This window comes from Hylobates moloch, unplaced genomic scaffold, assembly GCF_009828535.3.
Source record: "Hylobates moloch isolate HMO894 unplaced genomic scaffold, HMol_V3 SCAFFOLD_14, whole genome shotgun sequence".
Lineage (NCBI taxonomy): Eukaryota > Metazoa > Chordata > Mammalia > Primates > Hylobatidae > Hylobates > Hylobates moloch.
In genome coordinates this window covers 44,753,748-44,774,761 of record NW_026652289.1, presented here as the reverse complement: position 1 = coordinate 44,774,761, position 21,014 = coordinate 44,753,748, and the positions used below count along the sequence as shown (strand labels likewise).

The following is a 21,014-nucleotide window of genomic DNA, read 5'->3' as shown; positions in this document are numbered from 1 at the left end:
CACCACACCTCCTTCCCCTGAGCCAGGCTTGGCCTTCAAGGCCCAGGTGCTAACTTCCTAGGCCACCAGCAGCAGCAGAGAATCAGGGAATTCTAGGGCTAGGAGGAAGCTCTATGAATATCTTTTTCTTTTTCTTTTTTTTTTTTTTTGAGACAGAGCCTGTAGCCCAGGCTGGAGTGCAGTGGTGCGATCTCAGCTCACTGCAGTCTCTGCCTTCTGGTTTCAAGCATCCTCGTGCCTGGTTTCAGCCTCCTGAGTAGCTGGGGTCACAGGCGTGCACCACCATGCCTGGCTAATTTTTGTATTTTTAGTAGAGATGGAGTTTTGCCATGTTGGCCAGGCTGGCCTCAAACTCCTGGCCTCAAGTGATCCACCCGCCTGGATCTCCCAAAGTGCTGGGATTACAGGCATGAGCCACCACACCTGGCCTCTATGGCCATCTTGTTTGGGTGCTGCTTTAGAGAAATGGGACCACTGAGGCCTACATGTCCCGAGCAAGTTCAAGTCCCAGACCCTCTTAGACACTGGTGAGGCCCTGATTAGACTCACTCAAGCCTCCCAGCATGATCCCAATGGAGCTGAAATTGGCAAATCCACAGAGGGCAAACGTGGTGACGACTTCAGCTCTGACCTGAAAATACAGAAGATGCATGAGGAGGGGCTCCCCTCAGATGGGCCTGGGGCACCCCTATAACACCCAGGCTCCCCGGCCTTAATTTTATCCATTTCTTACATGTAATTGACCTTCGAGCCCTCTGTGCTGCCCCTTCCCCAGCCTTGCAATCCCACCTCTAAGTTGGCTCAAACTGCACCGCATCAAAAACACAGCCCCCTCTCTTATCTGCCCTTCAACTTTTTTTTGTTTGTTTCTTTGTTTTTTTGTTTTTGTTTTTGTTTTTGTTTTTTTGAGATGGAGTTTTACTCTTGTCACCCAGGCTGGAGTGCAGTGGCGCAATCTCGGCCCACTGCAACCTCTGCCTCCTGGGTTCAAGCGATTCTCCTGCGTCAGCCTCCCAAGTAGCTGGGATTATAGGTGCCCGCCACCATGCCCGGCTAATTTTTTGTATTTTTAGTAGACATGGGGTTTCGCCATGTTGGGCAGGCTGGTCACAAACTCCTGACCTTAGATGATCCACCCACCTCAGCCTCCCAAAGTGCCGGGATTACGGGTGTGAGCCACCACGCCCAGCCTGTCCTTCGACCTTTTAATCTTCATTACCAGCCTTTCTGGATGGGGTTCAGCCTTTCTTAGTCCTCTCGCTTTGGCCCTACTAAGCTCTGTCCTGGAGCCATTTGGTGGACAGTCCCTTCCCTGACCCTGCAGTCCTGGGCTTCCAGTTCACAGCACTCCTGTGAATGCTCTCAGGCTGACAGAGGGAGTGTGGCCCACAGGAAAGAGTAAGGGATTTGGAGCCCAGCCAGCCTGGCTTCTAGGGTTGTCTCACCAACGATCAGCTTGAGAAGTCAGTCACTTCTTTCAGTGTCAGTTTCCCTGTCTGGAATAGGAAAATAATAGTACTTGCCTGGGAGGGCTGTAAAAAGGATTATATAATATACGGGAAACACCAGGCAGAGAGCAAGTGTTTAAACATGATAGTTATTCGCTTTTGTTCTTAACAACTGTCCTATTTCCCAGAAAGAAGTTTTAAGAGCCAAAATGAAATAATTTGAAAACAAAATTGGTGTATGGGTACAAGAAAATAGTTAGAATGAATGAATAAGAGCTAATATTTTATAGCACAACAGGGTCACTATAATCAATAATTACTTAATTGTACATTTAAAAATAACTAAGAGTATAATTGGATTGTTTGTAACACAAAGGATAAATGCATGAGGGGATGGATACCCCATTCTCCATGATGTGCTTATTTCACATTGCATGCCAGTATCAAAGCATCTCACATACCTCATAAATATTTACACCTACTATGTACCCACAAAAATTAAAAATTATTTAAAAAATTGGTAGAGCCTCCCCTCACACTATATAAAAATTAATTCTAAATAAATATTAATATTTTAAGCATAAAATGATAGAAAATATAGGATAATAAATATAGTTACAAGGTAGTATTATTACTCTTATTTTGGAGAGGAGCAAATCGAGGCTCAGAGAGGTTAAGTAACTAAGGAAGTTCACACAGCAAGAAGGTAGCTGTATCAGAATTTGAACTCAGTTCTGACTCCAAAGCTCATGGTCTGAATTATCTCATCACATTATTTCACGAATTTAAAACTTTCCAGATAACTTTCTTTTTCTTTCTTTCCTTTTTTTGAAAACTTCTGCCTCCTAAGTTCAAGTGATTCTCATGCTTCAGCCTCCCAAGTAGCTGGGATTACAGGTGTGTGTTACCACACCTGGCTAAGTTTTGTATTGCTTGTTTGCCATGTTGGCCAGGCTGGTCTCAAACTCTGGGCATCAAGTGATCCACCCTCCTTGGCCTCCCAAAGTGTTGGAATTACAGGCATGAGCCACCGTGCCCAGCTGCACTCTCCAGATAACTTTCTAAGTTTAGAAATAACGGAAGAAATCACAAAAGAAAATATTTGGTTAAAATCTATGTTAAAAAAAAAAAAATCCTGGCCAGGCGCAGTGGCTCACGCCTGCAATTCCAGCACTTTGGGAAGCCGAGGCGGGCGGATCACGAGGTCAGGAGATCAAGACCATCCTGGCTAACATGGTGAAACCCCGTCTCTACTAAAAATAAAAAAATTAGCCAGGTGCGGTGGTGGGTGCCTGTAGTCCCAGCTACTCGGGAGGCTGAGGCAGGAGAATGGCGTGAACCCGGGAAGGTGGAGCTTGCAGTGAGCTGAGATCACACCACTGCACTCCGGCCTGGGTGATAGAGCGAGACTCCGCCTCAAAAAAAAAAAAAAAAAAAAAAAAACCCAAATGCTGGGTCAAGTGAGAGCTGACAGGTACTGGGGTGACTCTGTGCCTCACTGAGGAAAAATAACTAAACATGGGCAGAGGAGACCCTAAGAAGCCAAGAGGCAAAATGTCATCATATGCACTCCCTGTCTAAGCTTGTCGGTAGGGGCACAAGAAGAAGCACACAGATGCTTCAGGCAACTCCTCAGAGCTTTCAAAGAAGCGCCAGAGAGGCAGATGACCATGTCAGCTAAAGAGAAAAGAAAATTTGAAGATGTAGCAAAGGCGGACAAGGCTGGCTAGGAAAGAGAAATGAAAACTTACATCCTTCCTAAAGGGAAAACAAAAAAGAAGTTCCAGCATCCCAATGCACCCAAGAGGCCTCCTTTGGCCTCTTCTTGTTCTATTCCAAGCATCACCCAAAAATCGAAGGAGAACATCCCAGCCTATCCGTTGTTGATGTTGCAAAGAAAGTAGGAGAGATGCGGTTATAAAACCGCTGTAGAGGATAAGCAGCCTTAGAAAAAGACACCTGCGAAGCTGGAAGAAAAATACAAAAGGGACATTGCTGCATATCGAGCTAAAGGAAAGCCTGATGCAGCAAAAATAAGGGAGCTGTCAAGGCTGAAAAAGCAAGAAAAAGAAAGAATAGGAGAAACATAAGAAAGAGGAAGAGAATGAGGAGGAAGGAAAGATGGGGAAGATGAAGATGATGAATAAGCTAGTTCTAGTAGTTTTTTTTCTTGTATATAATGTATTTAACCCCCCCATACTAAATTCATTCCTTTTAAAGAAATAAATTAAAATGTAAGGCCATGTAAGATTTGTTTTTAAACAGCACGGTGTCTTTTTTTTTTTGTATGGTTAACATACTACCCAATGTGTCTTTAGATAACTCTGTCCTGGTGGTATTTTCAATAGCCACCAACCTTGCCTGGTGCAGTATGGGGGTTATAAATTGGCATGGAAATTTAAAGCAGTCTCTTGTTGGTGCACGGCACAAATTAGTTATGTATGTGGATGATAGTGCCTTCATCCTTAGTTGTCTCTGATGCAGCTTACACAAAATAGCTGCTGTTCTGTTAACTAAATACCACTTGAGCCGGGCGTAGTGGCTCATGCCTGTAATCTCAGCACTTTGGGAGGCCAGGGAAGAAGGATTGCTTGAGGTCAGGAGTTTGAGACCAACTTGGGCAACATGGTGAGACCCCGTCTCTATAAAAAAACGCAAAAGTTAGCCAGGTGTGGTGGCACACGTCTGTAATCCCACACACAGGGGCTGAGGCAGGAGGATCACTTGAGCCTAGGAGGCAGAGGCTACAGGGAGCTGTGATTGCACCACTGCACTCCAGCCTGGGTGACAAAGTGAGACCCTGTCTCCAAAAATACATACATACATACATACATACATACCACTCTGTAATTTTTTAAAAAGTTACAGCTGTTTTGTTGACATTCTGAATGCTTCTAAGTAAATACAATTTTTTTAATTAAAAAAAACAACACATTCCTGTGCTTGCTTCTTGTGCACATATACTAAAACTTCAATGATACAAAGAAGATTAGCATGGCCCCTACCCGAGGATGACATGCAAATTCATGAAGTGTTCTACATCTAAACAGCAAAAAATAAATTTCAATATACAACATAAAGGGCAATAACGGAAAAAGCTAGGAAAAGTATATGTAGAAAATATAACAGAAAAAAGTTAATGCTTTTATAACATAAAGGGTTGATACAAATACTATTGGAAAAAATATGAAGGTACCTGTATCTCTGCTTGCCCACCTACAATTGTGTTCCACAGAGCAGCCCCAGCCTCCCTCCCTCCCTTCCTTCCGTCTTGCTTTTTCCCTCCTTCCCTCCCTCCCTTCCTTCTTTCTTTCCTTCCTTGCTTCCTTCTCTCTGTCTTTTGTTTTCAGACAGGGTCTCGCTCTGTCACCTAGGCTAGAGTGCAGCGGCAAAATCATAGCTCACTGCAGCCCTAGTCTCCTGGGTCCAAGCGATCCTCCTGCCTCAGTGTCCCAAGTAGCTGAGACCACAGGCAGGCACCAAGACCTGGCTAATTTTTAAATTTTTTGTAGAGACAGGGTCTTGCTTTGTTTCCAGGGCTGGTCTTGAACTCCTGGTCTTAAGTGATCCACCTGCCTTAGCCTCCCAAAGTGCTGGGATTACAGGTATGAGCCACCATACCCAGCCTCCAGCCATCTTCTTAAAATTCAAAATGTCAAATCTTCAGTGATTTCCAACAGCTCCTTGGCCCGTGATTACCACCTGCTCTAGCTGTACTCATTGCCTCTGCTCTCTAAGCATACCAAGTGCTTTTCAACCCCAGGGACTTTGCACATGCCTCTTCCTTTGGAATGTTTTTCCCAGCTTGTGCAACTCATCTTCTCTCCAAGTCTTGGCTTAAATGCCACACCTCACGGATATTTTTTCTGACCAGTCCAGCCAAGGAAGACCCTGCCCTGTTTTTTTTTTCTTGTTGTTTTCTTCATAGAACTTACCACAAATTGTGGTTATTTTAATTTTTGTTCCTTTGCTTTCTTGTGTTTTGCCTGTGTCTCTCACTAGATGTCGGTTCCATGAGACCAGAGCCATGTCTGTGTAATTCTCCTTTTTAACCCCAGTGCCTAGCAGAATGCCTGGCACCTAAGTGGTCTCAACAAATACTTGCTGAAGGAATGAAATTCAGAAAAAAAAGATCATGAAGTGCTTGCTTCGGCAGCACACATACTAAAATCAGAATGATATGGAGAAGATTAGCACAGCCTCTGCGCAAGGATGACGTGCAAATTCATGAAGCATTCCATATTTTTACACTGCGTGCCTGTATCTAAACACCTCATGTACCCCATAAATATGTACACCTACTATGTACTCACAAAAATTAAAAATAAATAAGAAAAAAAAGAACAGGAGGGGGCGTGCCCTCTATTAACGTCTGAGGAGGGGGTGAGACCAGAGGTGAGAGTAAGCAGTGAGGGGAAACTTGTGCTTTTTACTCTATACAAACTTTTTTTGTTTCGTTTTGTTTTGTTTTGTTTTTGAGATGGAGTTTCACTCTTGTTGCCCAGGCTGGAGTACAATGGTGTGATCTTGGCTCACTGCAATCTCCCCCTCCTGGGTTCAAAAGAGTCTCCTGCCCCATCCTCCTGAGTAGCTGGGATCACACGCGCCTGCCACCACGCCTGGCTAATTTTTGTACTTTTAGTAGAGATGGGGTTTCTCCATGTTGGTCAGGCTGGTCTCAAACTCCTGACCTCAGGTGATCCTCCAGCCTCGGCCTCCAAAAGTGCTGGGATTACAGGTATGAGCCACCATGCCTGGCTTTTTGTTTTGTTTTCTTTTTTGAGACAGAGTCTCACTCTGTTGCCCAAACTGGAGTGCAGTGGCACAATCTTGTCTCACTGCAACCTCCTCCTCCCAGGTTCAAGTGATTCTCATGCCTCAGCACAAAGACTGGGACCACAGGCACATTCTACCACAACCACTAACTTTTGTATTTTTAGTAGAGAAGGGGTTTCGCTATGTTGGTCAGGCTGGTCTCAAACTCCTGACCTCAGGTGATCTGCCCACCTCAGCCTCCCAAAGTGCTGGGATTACAGGTGTGAGCCACCGTGCCTGGCCACAAACTTTCTTTTTTAAAAAACCTAAAGAGTCCATTCCTTTACAATTTAAAAAATAATTAAAAGACAAGCAAAAGGACTTCCCATTGAAAGTTTCCAGTCACCCAAGTAATGCAAATTAAAACAATGAGCTATTATTTGCTTATTGAAGTAGTGAATCTTGTTTTTAAAAAGAAGCTACTCGATGCTGTTTAGTTGTGTGGTGAAATAAATGCCCGCAGGCACAGCTGGTGCTGCTGATTTCAGCTGCAGCAGCCACATGAAGACTCATGTGGGAGTCAGTCAGCCTACACCTGGGAACGCTGCAGAAATGATCTGAAAGGAAGGAAGAGCTATATGCACAAAGATACTCATTTCAACATGTGGATAAAAACCAAATAATAGAATTGTCTGAATGGCCCACCAGCAGGGGATTGGGTAAATATGTTAGGACACATATATCAAAAATGATGCTTATGTCGTAATACTAAGTAAAAAAAAACCAAAAACACAAAAATGGCTACAGCACAGTTTGGCTGCTACAACAGCAACTATGTAAATTCTCTCTCTCTTTCCCTCTTTTTTTTTTTTTTTTTTTTTAAGACAGGGTCTTGCTCTGTTGCCCAGGCTGGAGTGCAGTGATGCAATCCTAGCTCACTACAGCCTCAAACTCCTGGGCTCAAGCCATCTTCCTGCCTCAGCCTCCCAAGTAGCTGGGACTACAGGCATGCACCACTGCACCCCGCAATTTTTAAAATTTTTAGTAAAGACAGGGGCTCACTATGTTGCCCAGGCTAGTCTTGAACTCCTGGCCTCAAGTGATCCTCCCACCTTGACCTCCTAAAGTGCTGGGAATACAGGCAGGAGCCACTGTGCCTGGCCTAAACTCTCTCTTAAAGGAATAGAAGAAAATGTAACAAACAACAATAACTATTATCTGGGGTGGTGAGATTATAGGTAATTTTTTCATTCTCAGTAATGTTACTGTTCTTTTAGAAAGGTTCATTTTATAGAGCTTTTATAGTGTTTAAAAATAAATTTTAACAGAAAGAGCCTACCCCTGCACTGAATCTACTATATTAACAGTGAATGTAATGGCCGGGTGTGGTGGCTCACACCTGTAATCCCAGCACCTTGGGAGGCCGAGGCAGGTGGATTATTTGAGGTCAGGAATTCAAGACCAGCCTGGCCAACATGGTAAATCCCATCTCTACTAAAAATCCAAAAATTAGCTGGGCGTGGTGGCAGGCATCTATAGTCCCAGCTACTTGGGAGACTGAGGCACGAGAATCACTTGAACCCGGGAAGTGGAAGTTGCAGTGAGCTAAGAATGTGCCACTGCACTCCAGCCTGGGTGACAGAGGGAGACTCCATCTCAGAAGAACAAACCAAACCAAACCAAACCAAACCAAAAAAAAAAAACAGTGAAGGTGTTAGTGAAGTCTCCTTATCTCACTCACTCTCCTAGCTCATTGGGTGCACACGTGTATGCCTTTGGAGTAGATGTGGCAGTCATCTCACCCCATTTTCCAACAGAAGAGGCAAGGTACTGTGGCTGGCCCAAGGCCACAGTGAAAAACGACCCATCTAGAGCTAGCTTTCAGACATCCCAAACAATGCTCTCTCCCCGCACCTCAGCCTCCTAAGAGGCCTTGAGAGAGATGGCAGCAAAGCCCGAAGCTGTCCTGTCTCCCAGGACTACAGGATGTAGGAGGTGAAGCACCACTTCAGTGTGTCTCAGCCAGGCCCAGGGAGCAGGAGAGCAGCTGCCAGGGGCCCTCAGGAGTGGCTGTGCCATGTCATCCCCCTGCCGCAGGGAAGGGACTGGGACACTCACGGAGATCCACTGCTTCCTGTCGTCGACCCACTCCTCGGCCCCTGCCAGGCGGCGTTGCTTGTACTTGGAGAGTTCTTGATAGGCCACAAACTCGTTCAGAAACAGCTTGATCCCCAGCAGTTCAGCTACCACTGGGCAGTCCTCCCACACCACACCCATCAAGAAGGCTACAGGCCGCAGGATGTAGGAGCAGATGAGCTGAGGGCACAAGGGTATGGCTGGCACCGAGGGCTGGGCCTGGGCTCTGCTAGGTCTCCAGCCACCACTCACCACCCACCTGGGGCCATCCTCTCTGCAGACTGAGTGTGGCGGCCAGAAACGCACCTGGAAGCTGAGCCCTTGGACTTCCACCATGTCTCCTAGCCAGGAGAGGGCAGCATTGATGAAGTCCAGCACAGCCAGGAATGCAATCAGGTTGGCAGCGATGTTGGCGACCACCTTCACGGAGATGGCGGCCCCAGTGCTGGCTGCTTCTATGAGGTTCTGAGCATCTCTGTTGGTGGGATCAAGAATGATCATTACTGGCCTGTCTCCACAACCAGCAAGGGTACCTATCCTATAGGCTCAAATAGGAACCCTGGAAGGGCATTTCAGAGCGGGAAATCCTAATTTTCCCTGAGACCCAGAGAGAAAAAGGGGCTGGTCGAAGCACCGGGATAAGATTCAGGTTTCTAACACTGAACTGTCCAAGATGGAAGCCATCAGCCACACGTGACAGGAGGCTGTCTGAATTGAGTTGTGTTGTACAAAATACAGACCAGATTCTGAGGAGTTAGTACCAAAAAATGCAAAATATCTCAATAATGATTATACTGGTTACATGTTGAAATGACAATACTTTGGGGTATATAGGGTTAAGTAATATGGGTTATTAAAATCACCCATTTCTTTTCACTTTTTAAAAGACAACTACTAGAAAATGACAGGCGCCTCACATTACATTTCCATGGGACAGCGCTGTTCCAGTGCCTCAGAAGGTAGTGAGATTGGGGTCATCCACTGTGCCCAAGCACAAGTGTCCAATGTGGTGCCTTTTCAACATTGTTTAAGGTTTAAATGTTACTTAACAGTTATTAAGACTATGACGGGATGTTAGGAGGTGAGTGAAATCGAAGATGGCACTCAGCATGTCAATGTGTGGTTGACACCCTGACAGTCAGAATTCAGGCACACAGAGATGGGGGCATGGGGCCTTTCTATGACCCTCCTCAACATGTACACACACCAGGCCACAGACCCAAGAACCAGGCCACACTCCCAAGCCCTGCCCAGTCCATTGTTTCCTGCTGGTCAAAGACTGGAAATTAAGATGTGAGAACTGGAGTGTGCATTTTTACAAATGCTGTGGTCTGAATGTTTGTCCTTTGGAAACTTATGTTGAAACTTAATCCCCAATGCGGCAATATTGAGAGGTGGGGCCTTTAAGAGGTGATTGGGTCATGAGGGCTCTGCCCTCCTGAATGGACTAATCCATTCCTGAATGTTGGATTAATGGGATAATGGGTTATCATGGGAGTAGGACTGGTGGCTTTTTGTTTTGTTTTTGAAACGGAGTTTCGCTCTGTTGCCCAGGCTGGAGTGCAGTGGTGCGATCTAGGCTCACTGCAACCTCCACCTCCCGGATTCAAGCAATTCTCATGTCTCAGTCCCCCAAGTAGCTGGAATTACAGGCGTGAGCCTCTATGCCTGGCTAACTTTTGTAGTTTTAGTAGAGATGGGGTTTCACCATGTTGGCCAGGTTGATCTCGAACTCCTGACCTTAAGTGATTTGCCTGCCTTAGGCTCCCAAAGTGCTGGAATTACAGGCATGAACCATCGCACCTGGCCTTGACTGGTGGCTTCTTAAGAAGAGGAAGAGAGATCTGAGTTAGCATGCTCAGTTCTCTGCCTGGCACCCCTCAACCCCTCGCCATGTGATTCCCTGCACCAACTTGGGACTCTGCAGAATCCCCAGCAGCAAGAAGGCTCTCGCCAGATATGACCCCTCGACCTTGGACTTCTCAGCCTCCATAACTGTAAGAAATAAATTCTTATTCTTTATAAAGTACCCAGTTTCAGGATTTCTGTTATAAGCAATGGAAAATGGACTAAGACAGCAAATGAAGCCAAAACCAGGGCAGAGAAAGTGGAGAGATGGGCCCGGGCTAGTGGAAGACAGTGATGGACAGAGAGAACGGGACCCTCTGCTTTGCTCTCCCCACCTTGTACCACTACCCTATCTGCAGGACCTCCTGCTGTACTCACCCATAGGTCAGTTTCACTCCTTCCTCCCTCCTAAACTTGGACTCCTCCACCTCCGGGTAGACCAGCTTGGAGAGGGCCAAAGCACAAGGGGCAGCCATCACGGAGGCTGCAATCAACGAGGTGGCATCGATCTGCAAGAGCGAGAGTGCAGGTTCTAGGTGGACAGTCAGAAGAAATGCTGGTGACCAAGGAGTGCGGCCCAGGGCAGACTACACATGTGTAGTCTGTCCCACTGATACGTCCTCATTGTCATAACTGCTGTCATCACTAATAATAATAATAATACCTTTTATGTGTAGAAGGTCACAGGCTATATGTATAGGACCTTCTATTTCTTCCTGGTGCTTCCCTAAGTTAGGAATGACAAATATCGTTATCCTCATTTTACAGACAAGAAAACTGAGACTCCAAAGGATTAAATATGGCTTCCCAAAATAAAGGAAGAGAAGGAATAGAGCCCATCACATCTTTTGACTCCAAGTTCAAGGTTCTTTCTTCCTTTTTAGGCTGTCACTGTTGACCACTAATCTCCGTTAGCTGAGGTCTCCCCCTTAGTGGAGGAATTTGTGATGGTTTCAGACAAAGCTCCAGAACCTGAGAGTTGAAATGAAATGGATTTAAGAGCTAACCCAATTCCACCTTAGTGTAGGTATGTACTAGCGTAGGAAGGTACTCCCTCTCTAGGCTCTCTCTTTGAATGCTTACTGTGACGGGGAACTCACCACTGCAAGGCAATCCATCACATCCAGTCCTGCAGTTTGAGAACTCCTTCTCAGGCAATCTGCCTCTATGACAGCCACTGTTTGGCCCTGAGTCTCCTTGTGGGAGCCACGCTGTGAAAACCATTCCCAGCAAGATGGCAGAGCAATGTCGGCCCCTGGGATTCTCCCTTCCTGAATTTTTATCTTCATTGGGACCCCAAACCCTTTGCTTCTCTGTTCTTTTCCACAGAGAAATATGACACGTTTCCCCCTATCACTGTGTCATTTACCAAGCAGGGAAACTAGAACCAACTCAGACATCTAACAATGGGAGACTGGCTAAGCATCGTCAGGCTGTCATTGAAAATGATGGTCATCAAGGCCTCACAATGAAGTGGGAAAGGGCCCACAACACTGCAGGTAGAGAATAACCAAAACTGGGGGCAGCGGGGCAACAAACTCCAAAATGACGCCTGAAAAGATTAGAAAGAAATACACCAAAATGGCAATGAATGGACTGTCCCTGGCTACTGGGGCCAGGGGTGATTTTCTTTCTTGCTTTATTTTTTTTTTCCAAGACAGAGTCTTGCTCTGTTGCCCAGGCTGGAGTGCAGTGGTACAATCTTGGCTCACTGCAACCTCCGCCTCCTGGGTTTAAGCAATTCTCCCTCAGCCTCCAGAGTAGCTGGGATTACAGGCGTGCACCACCACGCCCAGCTAATTTTTGTATTTTTAGTAGAGATGGCATTTCACCATGTTGGCCAGGCTAGTCTCGAACTCCTGACCTCACGATCTGCCCACCTGAGCCTCCCAAAGTGCTAGGATTACAGGCATAAGCCACCATCCCTGGCCGATTTTCTTTTCTTTCTGCATTTTGGTATCTTTTTTTTTTTTTTGAGACGGAGTCTCACTCTGTTGCCCAGTCTGGAGTGCAGTGGTGCAATCTTGGCTCACTGCAAACTCCGCCTCCCGGGTTCACGCCATTCTCCTGCCTCAGCCTCCCAAGTAGCTGGGACTACAGGCGCCTGCCACCATGCCCAGCTAATTTTTTTTTATTTTTATTTTTAGTAGAGACAGGGTTTCACTGTGTTAGCCAGATGGTTTCAATCTCCTGAACGTGATCCGCCCGCCTTGGCCTCCCAAAGTGCTGGCATTACAGGCGTTTTGGTATCTTTCACAATGTCCACAATAATATTTTTTTTAATAAACAAAAAAGCAAAATAGATGTTTCTTCTTAAAGTTTGTAATAAGCCAACTGCGTTCTACAGTGTTAAATAAAAACAAAAAGGAGGAGGGAGGCAAGTTGAAGACAGACACTCAGGCTGATAAAAGCAGAGAGCAGGCCAGGCACAGTGGCGCACGCCTGTAATCCCAGCATTTTGGGAGGCCAAGGCAGGCAGATCACTTGAGGTCAGGAGTTCGAGACCAGCCTGGCCAACATGGTGAAACCCCATCTCTACTAAAAATACAAAAATTAGGCCAGGCGCGGTGGCTCATGCCTGTTATCCTAGCACTTTGGGAGGCCAAGGCGGGAGGATCACGAGGTCAGGAGTTCGAGACCAGTCTTGCCAGCATAGTGAAACCCCATCTCTACTAAAAATAGAGAAAAATTATCTGGGTGTGGTGGTGTGTGCCTGTAATCCCAGCTACTCGGGAGGCTGAGGCAGGAGAATCACTTAAACCCAGGAGGCGGAGGTTGCAATGAGCCGAGATCGCACTATTGCACTCCAGCCCGGGCAATAGTGCGAGACTCCATCTCAAAAAAAACAAAAATTAGCCTGGTGTGGTGGTGGGTGCCTGTAATCCTAGCTGTTTGGGAGGCTGAGGCACGAGAATGGATAGAACCCGGGGCGCAGAGGTTGCAGTGAGCCGAGCACTCCAGCCCGGGCGACAGAGTGAAACTCCATCTCAAAAAAAAGCAGGGAAGTGCCAGGCCTGCTGCTGAGAAGCCAGGCTGGAGACCCTCTCAGGCTCTGAATCCCAGGTATTGGGTCCTTCTTCTTTTTCTAAACTCCAGTTGTTTCTTTTTAATGATTGACAAAACTCCTTAAAATGTGAACAAGAATTGGCAGCAGCCTGATACCTCCCCAGGGCCCTGTGTGGACACTGGGTGTGCAAGCCTGGGCCCCTGCCCCTTGCTGGATGAAACCCACTCGGGGCAGGTGTCTTCTCTGGACTTCCTGGGCTGGGCTTTGGGACTTCACCTGCTTCCTCCTCAGTTGCCCAGCCCCAGCTGGGATGGTGCCACACCTGGAATCTTGGGATTTTCCCTCCACCAGGCAGGACCCTGCCCCTTCCTCTGACTTGTAGATTACATCTGATTTGTAAACCTGAGTCACAGCAGAGAACACACCCTGCAGTTGTCACGTTCCTGGACACTGTCCCCTGGGTGACCCAGTTGTGGTCACAGCCTCAAATGCTGCAGTTGCTAGTTTCCAGCTCATCATGGAAAGGGCTGAGTCCTGCACAGGCAGGGCTCCCTGGGCACTGGGCCAGCCCACACCCACCTCCCCACTGCCAGCTACTCTGCAGGGCTGTGACATTCCCCAGCCCTGCCTCCCAGGCACCTGGTCAGGAGAGGCTTCCATCCTAGCATCCCAGGGCCCACGCCTGCCCATGACCCTTCTCTCTCTGACCCAAAGGGTCTCGCTGTGTCACCCAGGCTGGAGTGTAATGGCATGATCATGGCTCACTATAGCCTTGACCTCCTGGGCTCAAGTGATCCTCCCACTTTAGCCTCCCCAACACCTGGGACTATAGATGTGTGCCACCATGCCCAAGTGATTTTTTATTTTTTAAATTCTTTGTGGAGATAGGGGTCTCCCTATGTTGCCCATGCTGGTCTCAAGCTCCTGGTCTCAGCCATCGTCCCGCCTTGGCCTCCCAAAGTACTGGAATGACAGGCATGAGCCACTGCACCTAGCCTAGTAGCCACATTTTTTGTTTTTTTGAAACAGAGTCTTGCTGTGTTGCTCAGGCTGGAGTGCAATGGCGCGATCTCGGCTCACTGCAACCTCTGCCTTCTGGGTTCAAGCAATTCTCCCACCTCAGCCTCCGGAGTAGCTGGGATTACAGGCACCTGACATCATACCTGGCTAATTTTTGTATTTTTGCAGAGACAGGGTTTCTCCATGTTGCCCAGGCTGGTCTGGAACTCCTGACCTCAGGTGATCCACCCGCCTCGGCCTCCCAAAGTGCTGGAATTACAGGCGTGAGCCACCGCGCCCAGCCATAGCCACATTTTAAAAGGAAAAAGAAATAGGTTAAATTAATTTTAATAATGTCTTATTTAACTCAATATATCCAAAATATTTTCTTTCCACCCATGTAATCAATATAAAACTATCAATATGGATGACAAAATAAAAATTTAAAATTAATAAAACATCTTAAAATTTTTTCAATACGACTACCCACATTTCAAGTGCTCAATAGCTAGGTGTGTTTGGTGGCTACTGTATTGGACAGTGGAGATCTAGAAATATCCAGATATTAGCAATAAGAGGGATGTGCGGAGAAGGGAGCCAGAGATTGAGCAACAAAGTGGTTTTAAGAATCTGGGAGCTTGGAGGCCGGGCGCAGTGGCTCATGCCTGTAATCCCAGCAGTTTGGGAGGTCGAGGCGGGTGGATCACCTGAGGTCAGGAGTTCAAGGCCAGCCTGGCCAACATGGTGAAACCCCGTCTCTACTAAAAATACACAAATTAGCTGGGCATGGTGGCGCATGCCTGTAATCCCAGCTACTTGGGAGGCTGAGGCAGGAGAATTGTTTCAACCTGGGAGGTGGAGGTTGTAGTGAGCCGAGATCGAGCCCCTGCACTCCAGCCTGGGCGACAGATGGAAACTCTGTCTCAAAAAAAGAAAAGAAAAGAAAAGAAAAGAAAAGAACAGAACCTGGGAGCCTGAAGCAAAGGGCAAGTGAGAACCTTCTGGGATTCAGGGGCTTAGGGCAGAGCCAAAGACACTGAGGAACTGACTGGGGAAGAAGTTAGAGGGAGTGCAGTACAGGGCTGGTGCAGTGACTGTCATGAGCCAGGTGGGGGCAGAAGAGAGCTGCTCTGGAGACAAGACTGGGGCAAATCCAGAGATTGAAGGGAAGGAAGGTTTGTTAGGTGCTTTTCCTCTGGGCCAGCTATAGTTGTAGTCTGGGGCTTTCAAACCAGAGACTGTAAATGGAGGCTCAAGGGCACCTAGGGATGATCCTGGCTGCCTCTGCCCATTCTGTGCAGCTGAAGGGAAGTGGGTACCCAGGCCCTGTCAATGGGGAAGCCAGATTGCCCAGGGCTGGGCCTGGAATTTTGCCTGAGAAAGGGAAGAAAAGAGGGCTGAGTTTTAAGCCAGATTGTGGAAATGGGCGAGCATTCTTCCAGGGTTTAAGTTCTAAGTAATGACTAGGAAGAACACCAGGGTTATTCTTTTCGTTGGCTAAGGGGACCAGAGCAAGGTTAAGACATTTAAAGCCCTAAGTTCTGAAAATATTATGGCATCCCCTCCCCTAATATCCTGCCACGAAAAAAAGTTTCAGGAACAAAGTTTTGGGTTTCTATTTTTGAAATATCAAATTCCTTCTGTTGGGACTCTGAAAACAAAACCTAGAATGAAGGGCTCAGAAGTAGCTTCAGAAGAAGTTTTTCTCTCCTGCCCTCCCATTTCCCAGTCCAATTCTCCTTCAAAGCTAGCCATAAAAACTAGAATTCCCCTTCTCCAAGGCAGAGCACGGAGACCAGAAGCCCTTTTCCCCAAAGCTGGCCATAAAGCCTAAAAACATTGCTCTAACTTCCCTCTGCCTTTCTGGGTAAAAAGTGGCAATAAAGAAATTATCTGACCTGCCTTGTTTGACTGTAGGTCATAAGACCCCCCCTTCCAGAGAGGATCTTGCTCCATACCCAGAAGGAAGAAATGCTCAGAGAGGCCAAGAAGAGTCTACACAGACAGGCTTTGCTGTTTTTCCTCCACTCAGTCAATTAGTATTAGATCACACTCTGTTTGTCCAATTCTATTTCTATGTGGCTGTCCATACTTTGTTGAACTTGAGCATAAAAATGGACAATTTTCCCTGTATCTTTGGGTCTTCTTTCTGAAGACCCCCGTGTGTATACATTAAATAAATTTGTGTGCCTTTCTCCTGTTAATCTGCCTTTTGTGAGCTGATTTTTCAGTGAACCTTCAGAGGGCATAGGGGAAATTTTCCCTTGGCCCCTACACTTCCAAAAACAGTTGGTGATGGGGTGGGTGGGTACACCAGATTTAATGAGCCCTTTCTAGGCCTCAGCAAGACAGGTGCAAACCAGATGACAGTCTCTAGAATTCTAGATGGGAGGGTGACAGGCCAGAAACCAAAGCCCGAGCCCAAGGGGACTTCTTGAAAAGTCACGCAACAGCCGGCCCTGCCCAGACAGCTCTGTGGGACGTAGAGCTGAGCTTCTTGGTGTGGTCCAGGCGTCCGGAATGAAGGAGAGATGGAGGGGCAGGCTGGCTGTTTGTTCACCCATCCCTCATCATCCCCAGGGACAGAGATGAGAGAGACAGGTAGAATTTGGGACTAAAGAAGGGGACAGTGTAGGTCATTTTTTGGTCACCGCCCACCACCCCACCCCGCCCCCCACACGCACACACACAGCATCCAGAGAGCCTGGGGGTCAGGCTAAGGCAGGGCAGGGTCAGTCTCCAAATCACACAGAGGCCACCTCGCTCTCATGCTGAATGCTACCACCTTGTGTGGAGCAACTTACCCAGCTCATGACTGTACTGCTGGGCATTTAGGCTGTCCAGTTTTCTTGCTTTTGCAAATAATGTTGAAATTTTGCATTTCTTGAACACTTGTGAGAATGTCCCTATATCATAATTTTTCTAGCTGGATCAAAGGGAAAGAGTATTTTTAAAGTGATTAAAGCTTGATGCAGTGGCTCATGCCTATAATCCTAATATTTTGGGAGGCCAAAGCAGGAGGATTGCTTGAGCCCAGGAGTTTAAGACCAGCCTGAGCAACACAGCAAGCTCTCATCTCTACCAAAAAAAAAAAAAAAAAAAATAGCCAGGGGTGGTGGCGCACATATGTAGTCCCAGCTACTCAGGAGGCTGAGGTGGGAGGATTGCTTGAGTCCAGGAGTTTGAGGCTATGGTGAGCTGTGATTGCACCACTGTGCTCCAGCTTGAGTAACAGAGGGAAACTCTATCTCTCTCTCTCTCTATATATATAAATACATGTTGGTGTCATGTGGGGAGTTAAAAAAGAAAAAATAAATATTTTTAAGTGCTCTATATAATAAAAATATAATATTTTATTATATAAATAAAAAATTTAAGTGATCTATGATAAAATAATAAAATATTATATATAGAATAAAATAAATAAAAAATAAATAGACTGATAGGCATTCACCAAAAAGGTTACAGTAAATTAAACTCTTACCGTGAGTGGGTGAGGACCACACACTTTTGCCAGTTGGAGGTACATAAAGGGTTGCATATCTCTTAAAGATAAGTTATTATTGTTTTAATTCCTTTGAACATCAGTGAGCTTGAATATCTTTTTATAATTTGTGAACTATTTTCTCCTGATCAATGATTCTCATCTTTTATTAAAAAAAAGAGAGAGAAAGTATGTGAGTACTCAGGTGTGTATACCTAAAAGACTACTTACACAGAAAGATTTGGAATGACATTTTAGGTCAGTGGTCTCAAATTGGGCGAGCATCAGAATCACCTGCGAGGCCTGTTGCAACGCAGTATGCTGGTTCCACCCCCATCATTTCTTTTCTTTTTTTTTTTTTGAGACACAGTCTCACTCTGTTGCCCAGGCTACTGTGCAGTGGTGCAATCTCAGTTCACTGCAACCTCCGCCTCCCAGTTTCAAGTGATTCTCCTGCTTCAGCCTCCCGAGTAGCTAGGATTACAAGCACCCACCACCATGGCCAGCTATTTTTTTGTATTTTTAGTAGAGATGAGATTTCGCCATGTTGGCCGGGCTGCTCTCATATTCCTGACCTCAGGTGATCCACCCGCCTTGGCCTCCCCCATTGTTTCTGATTCAGCAGGTCTAGGGTGGGCCCAAGAATTTGTATTTCTAACAAGTTCGCAGGTGATGCTGACAATGCTGGTCCATGGACCCCACTTTCAGAATAGCTGTTCTAAGCTATTAAAAGCAATTACCAGGCCAGCTGTGGTGGCTCATGCCTGTAATCCCAGCATTTTGGGAGGCTGAGGTGGGCAGATCACAAGGTCAGGAGTTCGAGACCATCCTGGCCAACATGGTGAAACCCTGTCTCTACTAAAAATACAAAAAACAAAAAAAACAAAAAACTAGCTGCACGTGGTGGGGCGTGCCTGTAATCCTAGCTACTCAGGATGCTGAGGCAGGAGAAACACTTGAACTGGGGAGCTGGAGGTTGCAGTCAGCCAAGATTGCGCCACTGCACTCCAGCCTGGCAACAGAGCAAGACTCTGTCTCAAAAAAAAAATAAAATTGATAAAAAATAAAAAAATAAAAGCAGTTACCCATGGGAAGTGGGGTTAAGAAAGAGATTTAAAAACTTATTTGTTTCTGCAATAAGCAAGAATTTCTTTGATCATTAAGGAAATAAAATTGAGACCTTTGAAGATTTGCCTGTGAAAGCACAAATGTGAAAGCATAAGGTGTTTTATGAATGCAAAGCATTATTACTGGGCATTATGTGAAGGATGCATTTGAAAATTCCCCACTGCCCGCCATGCAGTAGCACTGTGATTGCTTTAAGGGCCTAATTCACACCACTGGAATTTGACTTGCAAATGCTTTGTGCTGTGTAAACTGCACAGGCAATAATTTAGGAGCAGAGGCAGGACTTAAGCCCAGAGAGAGTGTGGGGAAGGGGAGGAGGGAAGGAGTAGGACGGATCTCTAGGGACAGCCCAGGTGTGAGACTGGAGAAATGAGCACGAATTTTGGAGTCAGACAGATCTGGGTTTGGGCATCTCACTTACTCTGGAGCCTCAATTTTCTCATCTGGAAAATGGGGATATTAAAACAGCTAGCATACTGCCTGGTACCTAGTACGCACTCAGTAAATGGAACACCGGGAAGCTTTGCCCCAGGCGGCCATGCTCAAAGCCTGAGCAAATGGTCCAGCCCACTGGGCCTGCCTGGCTCAGGGGAAGCCACTCCTTTTGCCAGCACAGCAGGCCCAAGAGAGAAGATTCGAGGGCTGCTCTGGCCAGGAGCTGTGTGGGGCTCCCACAAAGATGGGCTTCAGGTCCTCAACATAGCCAAGCAGAAGGAGGGCTCTACCTACCCCAAAGGAGATGTAGGCACCCAGCAGGCTGCCAGCAATAGTGGCGTAACCTCCGGTCATGACAACGTGGACTTCAGAGAGTGTCATGTCTGCCAAGTAGGGCCGGATCAGTAATGGAGCCTCAGTCTGCAAACAGAAAAGACGTCAGACAAGCAGGGTGGGAGTGGTTGGGCACACCCTCTCCCTTCACAGGTCACAGTGAGCACCTGGGAGTCCCACGGTAAGAGGCAGCAGGATGGGGTAAGGACCAGGGTCTGTACTTGGCTGAGCTTCTCTGAACCTCAGCATTGCCTGCCTCTGCAGAAGGACCCCCATCCCTCTCTCCCGGCCTGACAATGCTCCCGTGTCGATGGCCTGCCACGTGCCAGGCACCCCGCTAAGCATGTCACCTTTGTTACTCACAACCTTCTGAGATAGAATTGGGCATCTCCATTTTCCAGGAGAGCAAAAGAGGTTTGGAGGGGTTCCAGGAATGACCCCTGCTCATGTAAAAGGATGGGAAGCAGGTCCTGCTGCAGGCCCAAGCTCTCCGGCAGCCACAGCGGTGGCCAAAAAGAAAGGAGCTTGGGCATTGGATGACGGGTGCATTTCTGGGCATCTGGGCAGCCCGAAGCCCTTCATTACTCACTCAGTAACTAGTTATTGAGCACCTACTGTGTTCCAGGCACTGTTCTATAGAATAGGAACATGGGGTCAACAGGATAAAGTCCCTGTCTTCATGGGGCTTATATCCTGGGAGCACTGGAGGGCGGGAGGGGGGCTTTAGCAGGTGGTGGGAAGATATAGATAATCAACAAGGAACCAACAGGTAAGCAATGTCATTTTAGATGGTGATGAAAGCTATGGAGAGATGTGTGAGAATGCCTACTGGTTAGGGGTGTTTAAAACTGAGTAGGCCAGGCATGGTGGCTCCCACCTGTAATCCCAACACTTCGGGAGGCTGAGGTGGCAGGATCACCTGAGGTCAGGAGTTCCCGACCAGCCCGGCCAACATGGTGAAACCCCGTCTCAACTAAAAATACAAAAATTAGCTGGGCATGGTGACACATGTTGGTAATCCCAGCTACTAGGGAGGCTTAGGCACAAGAATCGCTTGAACCCAGGAGGCGGAGGTTGCAGTGAGCCAAAGATTGTGCCACTGCACTCCAGCCTAGGTGACAGAGCGAGACTCCATCTCAGAAAACAAAAACAAAGAAACTGAGAAATCGGCAAAGGCCTCTCTGAGGAGGTGACATTAGATTAGGGTTGGCTGAGACCTGAAGGAGCCAGTGACGTGGTTTGATAGCACAGCATTCCAGGCAAGCGAATAGCAGAGGCCCTAAGGCAGCAAGAAGCTCCGCAAGGTCCAAAAGCCATAGCAGTCAGCATGTCTGCTGCAGATGGGCGCAGGGGAGCTGGCTGAGACAGAGGCAGATGGGGCAGGTGGGCCACAGAGGGGCTGGGAAGCCAGGGTGAGGGACGCGCTTGCTTAGACGGGAGT

At 47.1% G+C, this 21,014-nt stretch overlaps 1 protein-coding gene and 2 non-coding genes across 6 annotated transcripts in view; 2 read left to right on the top strand and 1 right to left on the bottom strand.

Annotated features, from left to right (window-relative positions):
* The window catches only part of SLC28A1 (solute carrier family 28 member 1), a 90,978-nt gene that overhangs the window by 32,123 nt on the left and 37,841 nt on the right, over positions 1 to 21,014 (bottom strand). For 2 of the 4 annotated variants that reach the window (XM_032174348.1, XM_032174347.2), the window contains 5 exons: positions 19,535 to 19,660; positions 10,566 to 10,696; positions 8,646 to 8,814; positions 8,322 to 8,519; positions 550 to 631 (listed from right to left, as the gene is read on the bottom strand). In XM_032174348.1, coding sequence (XP_032030239.1) covers positions 550 to 631; positions 8,322 to 8,519; positions 8,646 to 8,814; positions 10,566 to 10,696; positions 19,535 to 19,660 — 706 coding nt within the window. Of the gene's footprint in view, positions 1 to 549; positions 632 to 4,045; positions 4,091 to 8,321; positions 8,520 to 8,645; positions 8,815 to 10,565; positions 10,697 to 19,534; positions 19,661 to 21,014 lie in introns of those variants that run through there. The other 2 variants (XM_032174351.1, XM_032174352.2) reach the window with 2 other exon arrangements.
* LOC116482655 (U6 spliceosomal RNA) lies at positions 4,388 to 4,494 on the top strand. Its single transcript, XR_004251936.1, has one exon. It is a non-coding gene; the product is annotated as a U6 spliceosomal RNA (small nuclear RNA).
* LOC116482860 (U6 spliceosomal RNA) lies at positions 5,589 to 5,695 on the top strand. The gene has a single exon (XR_004252108.1). It is a non-coding gene; the product is annotated as a U6 spliceosomal RNA (small nuclear RNA).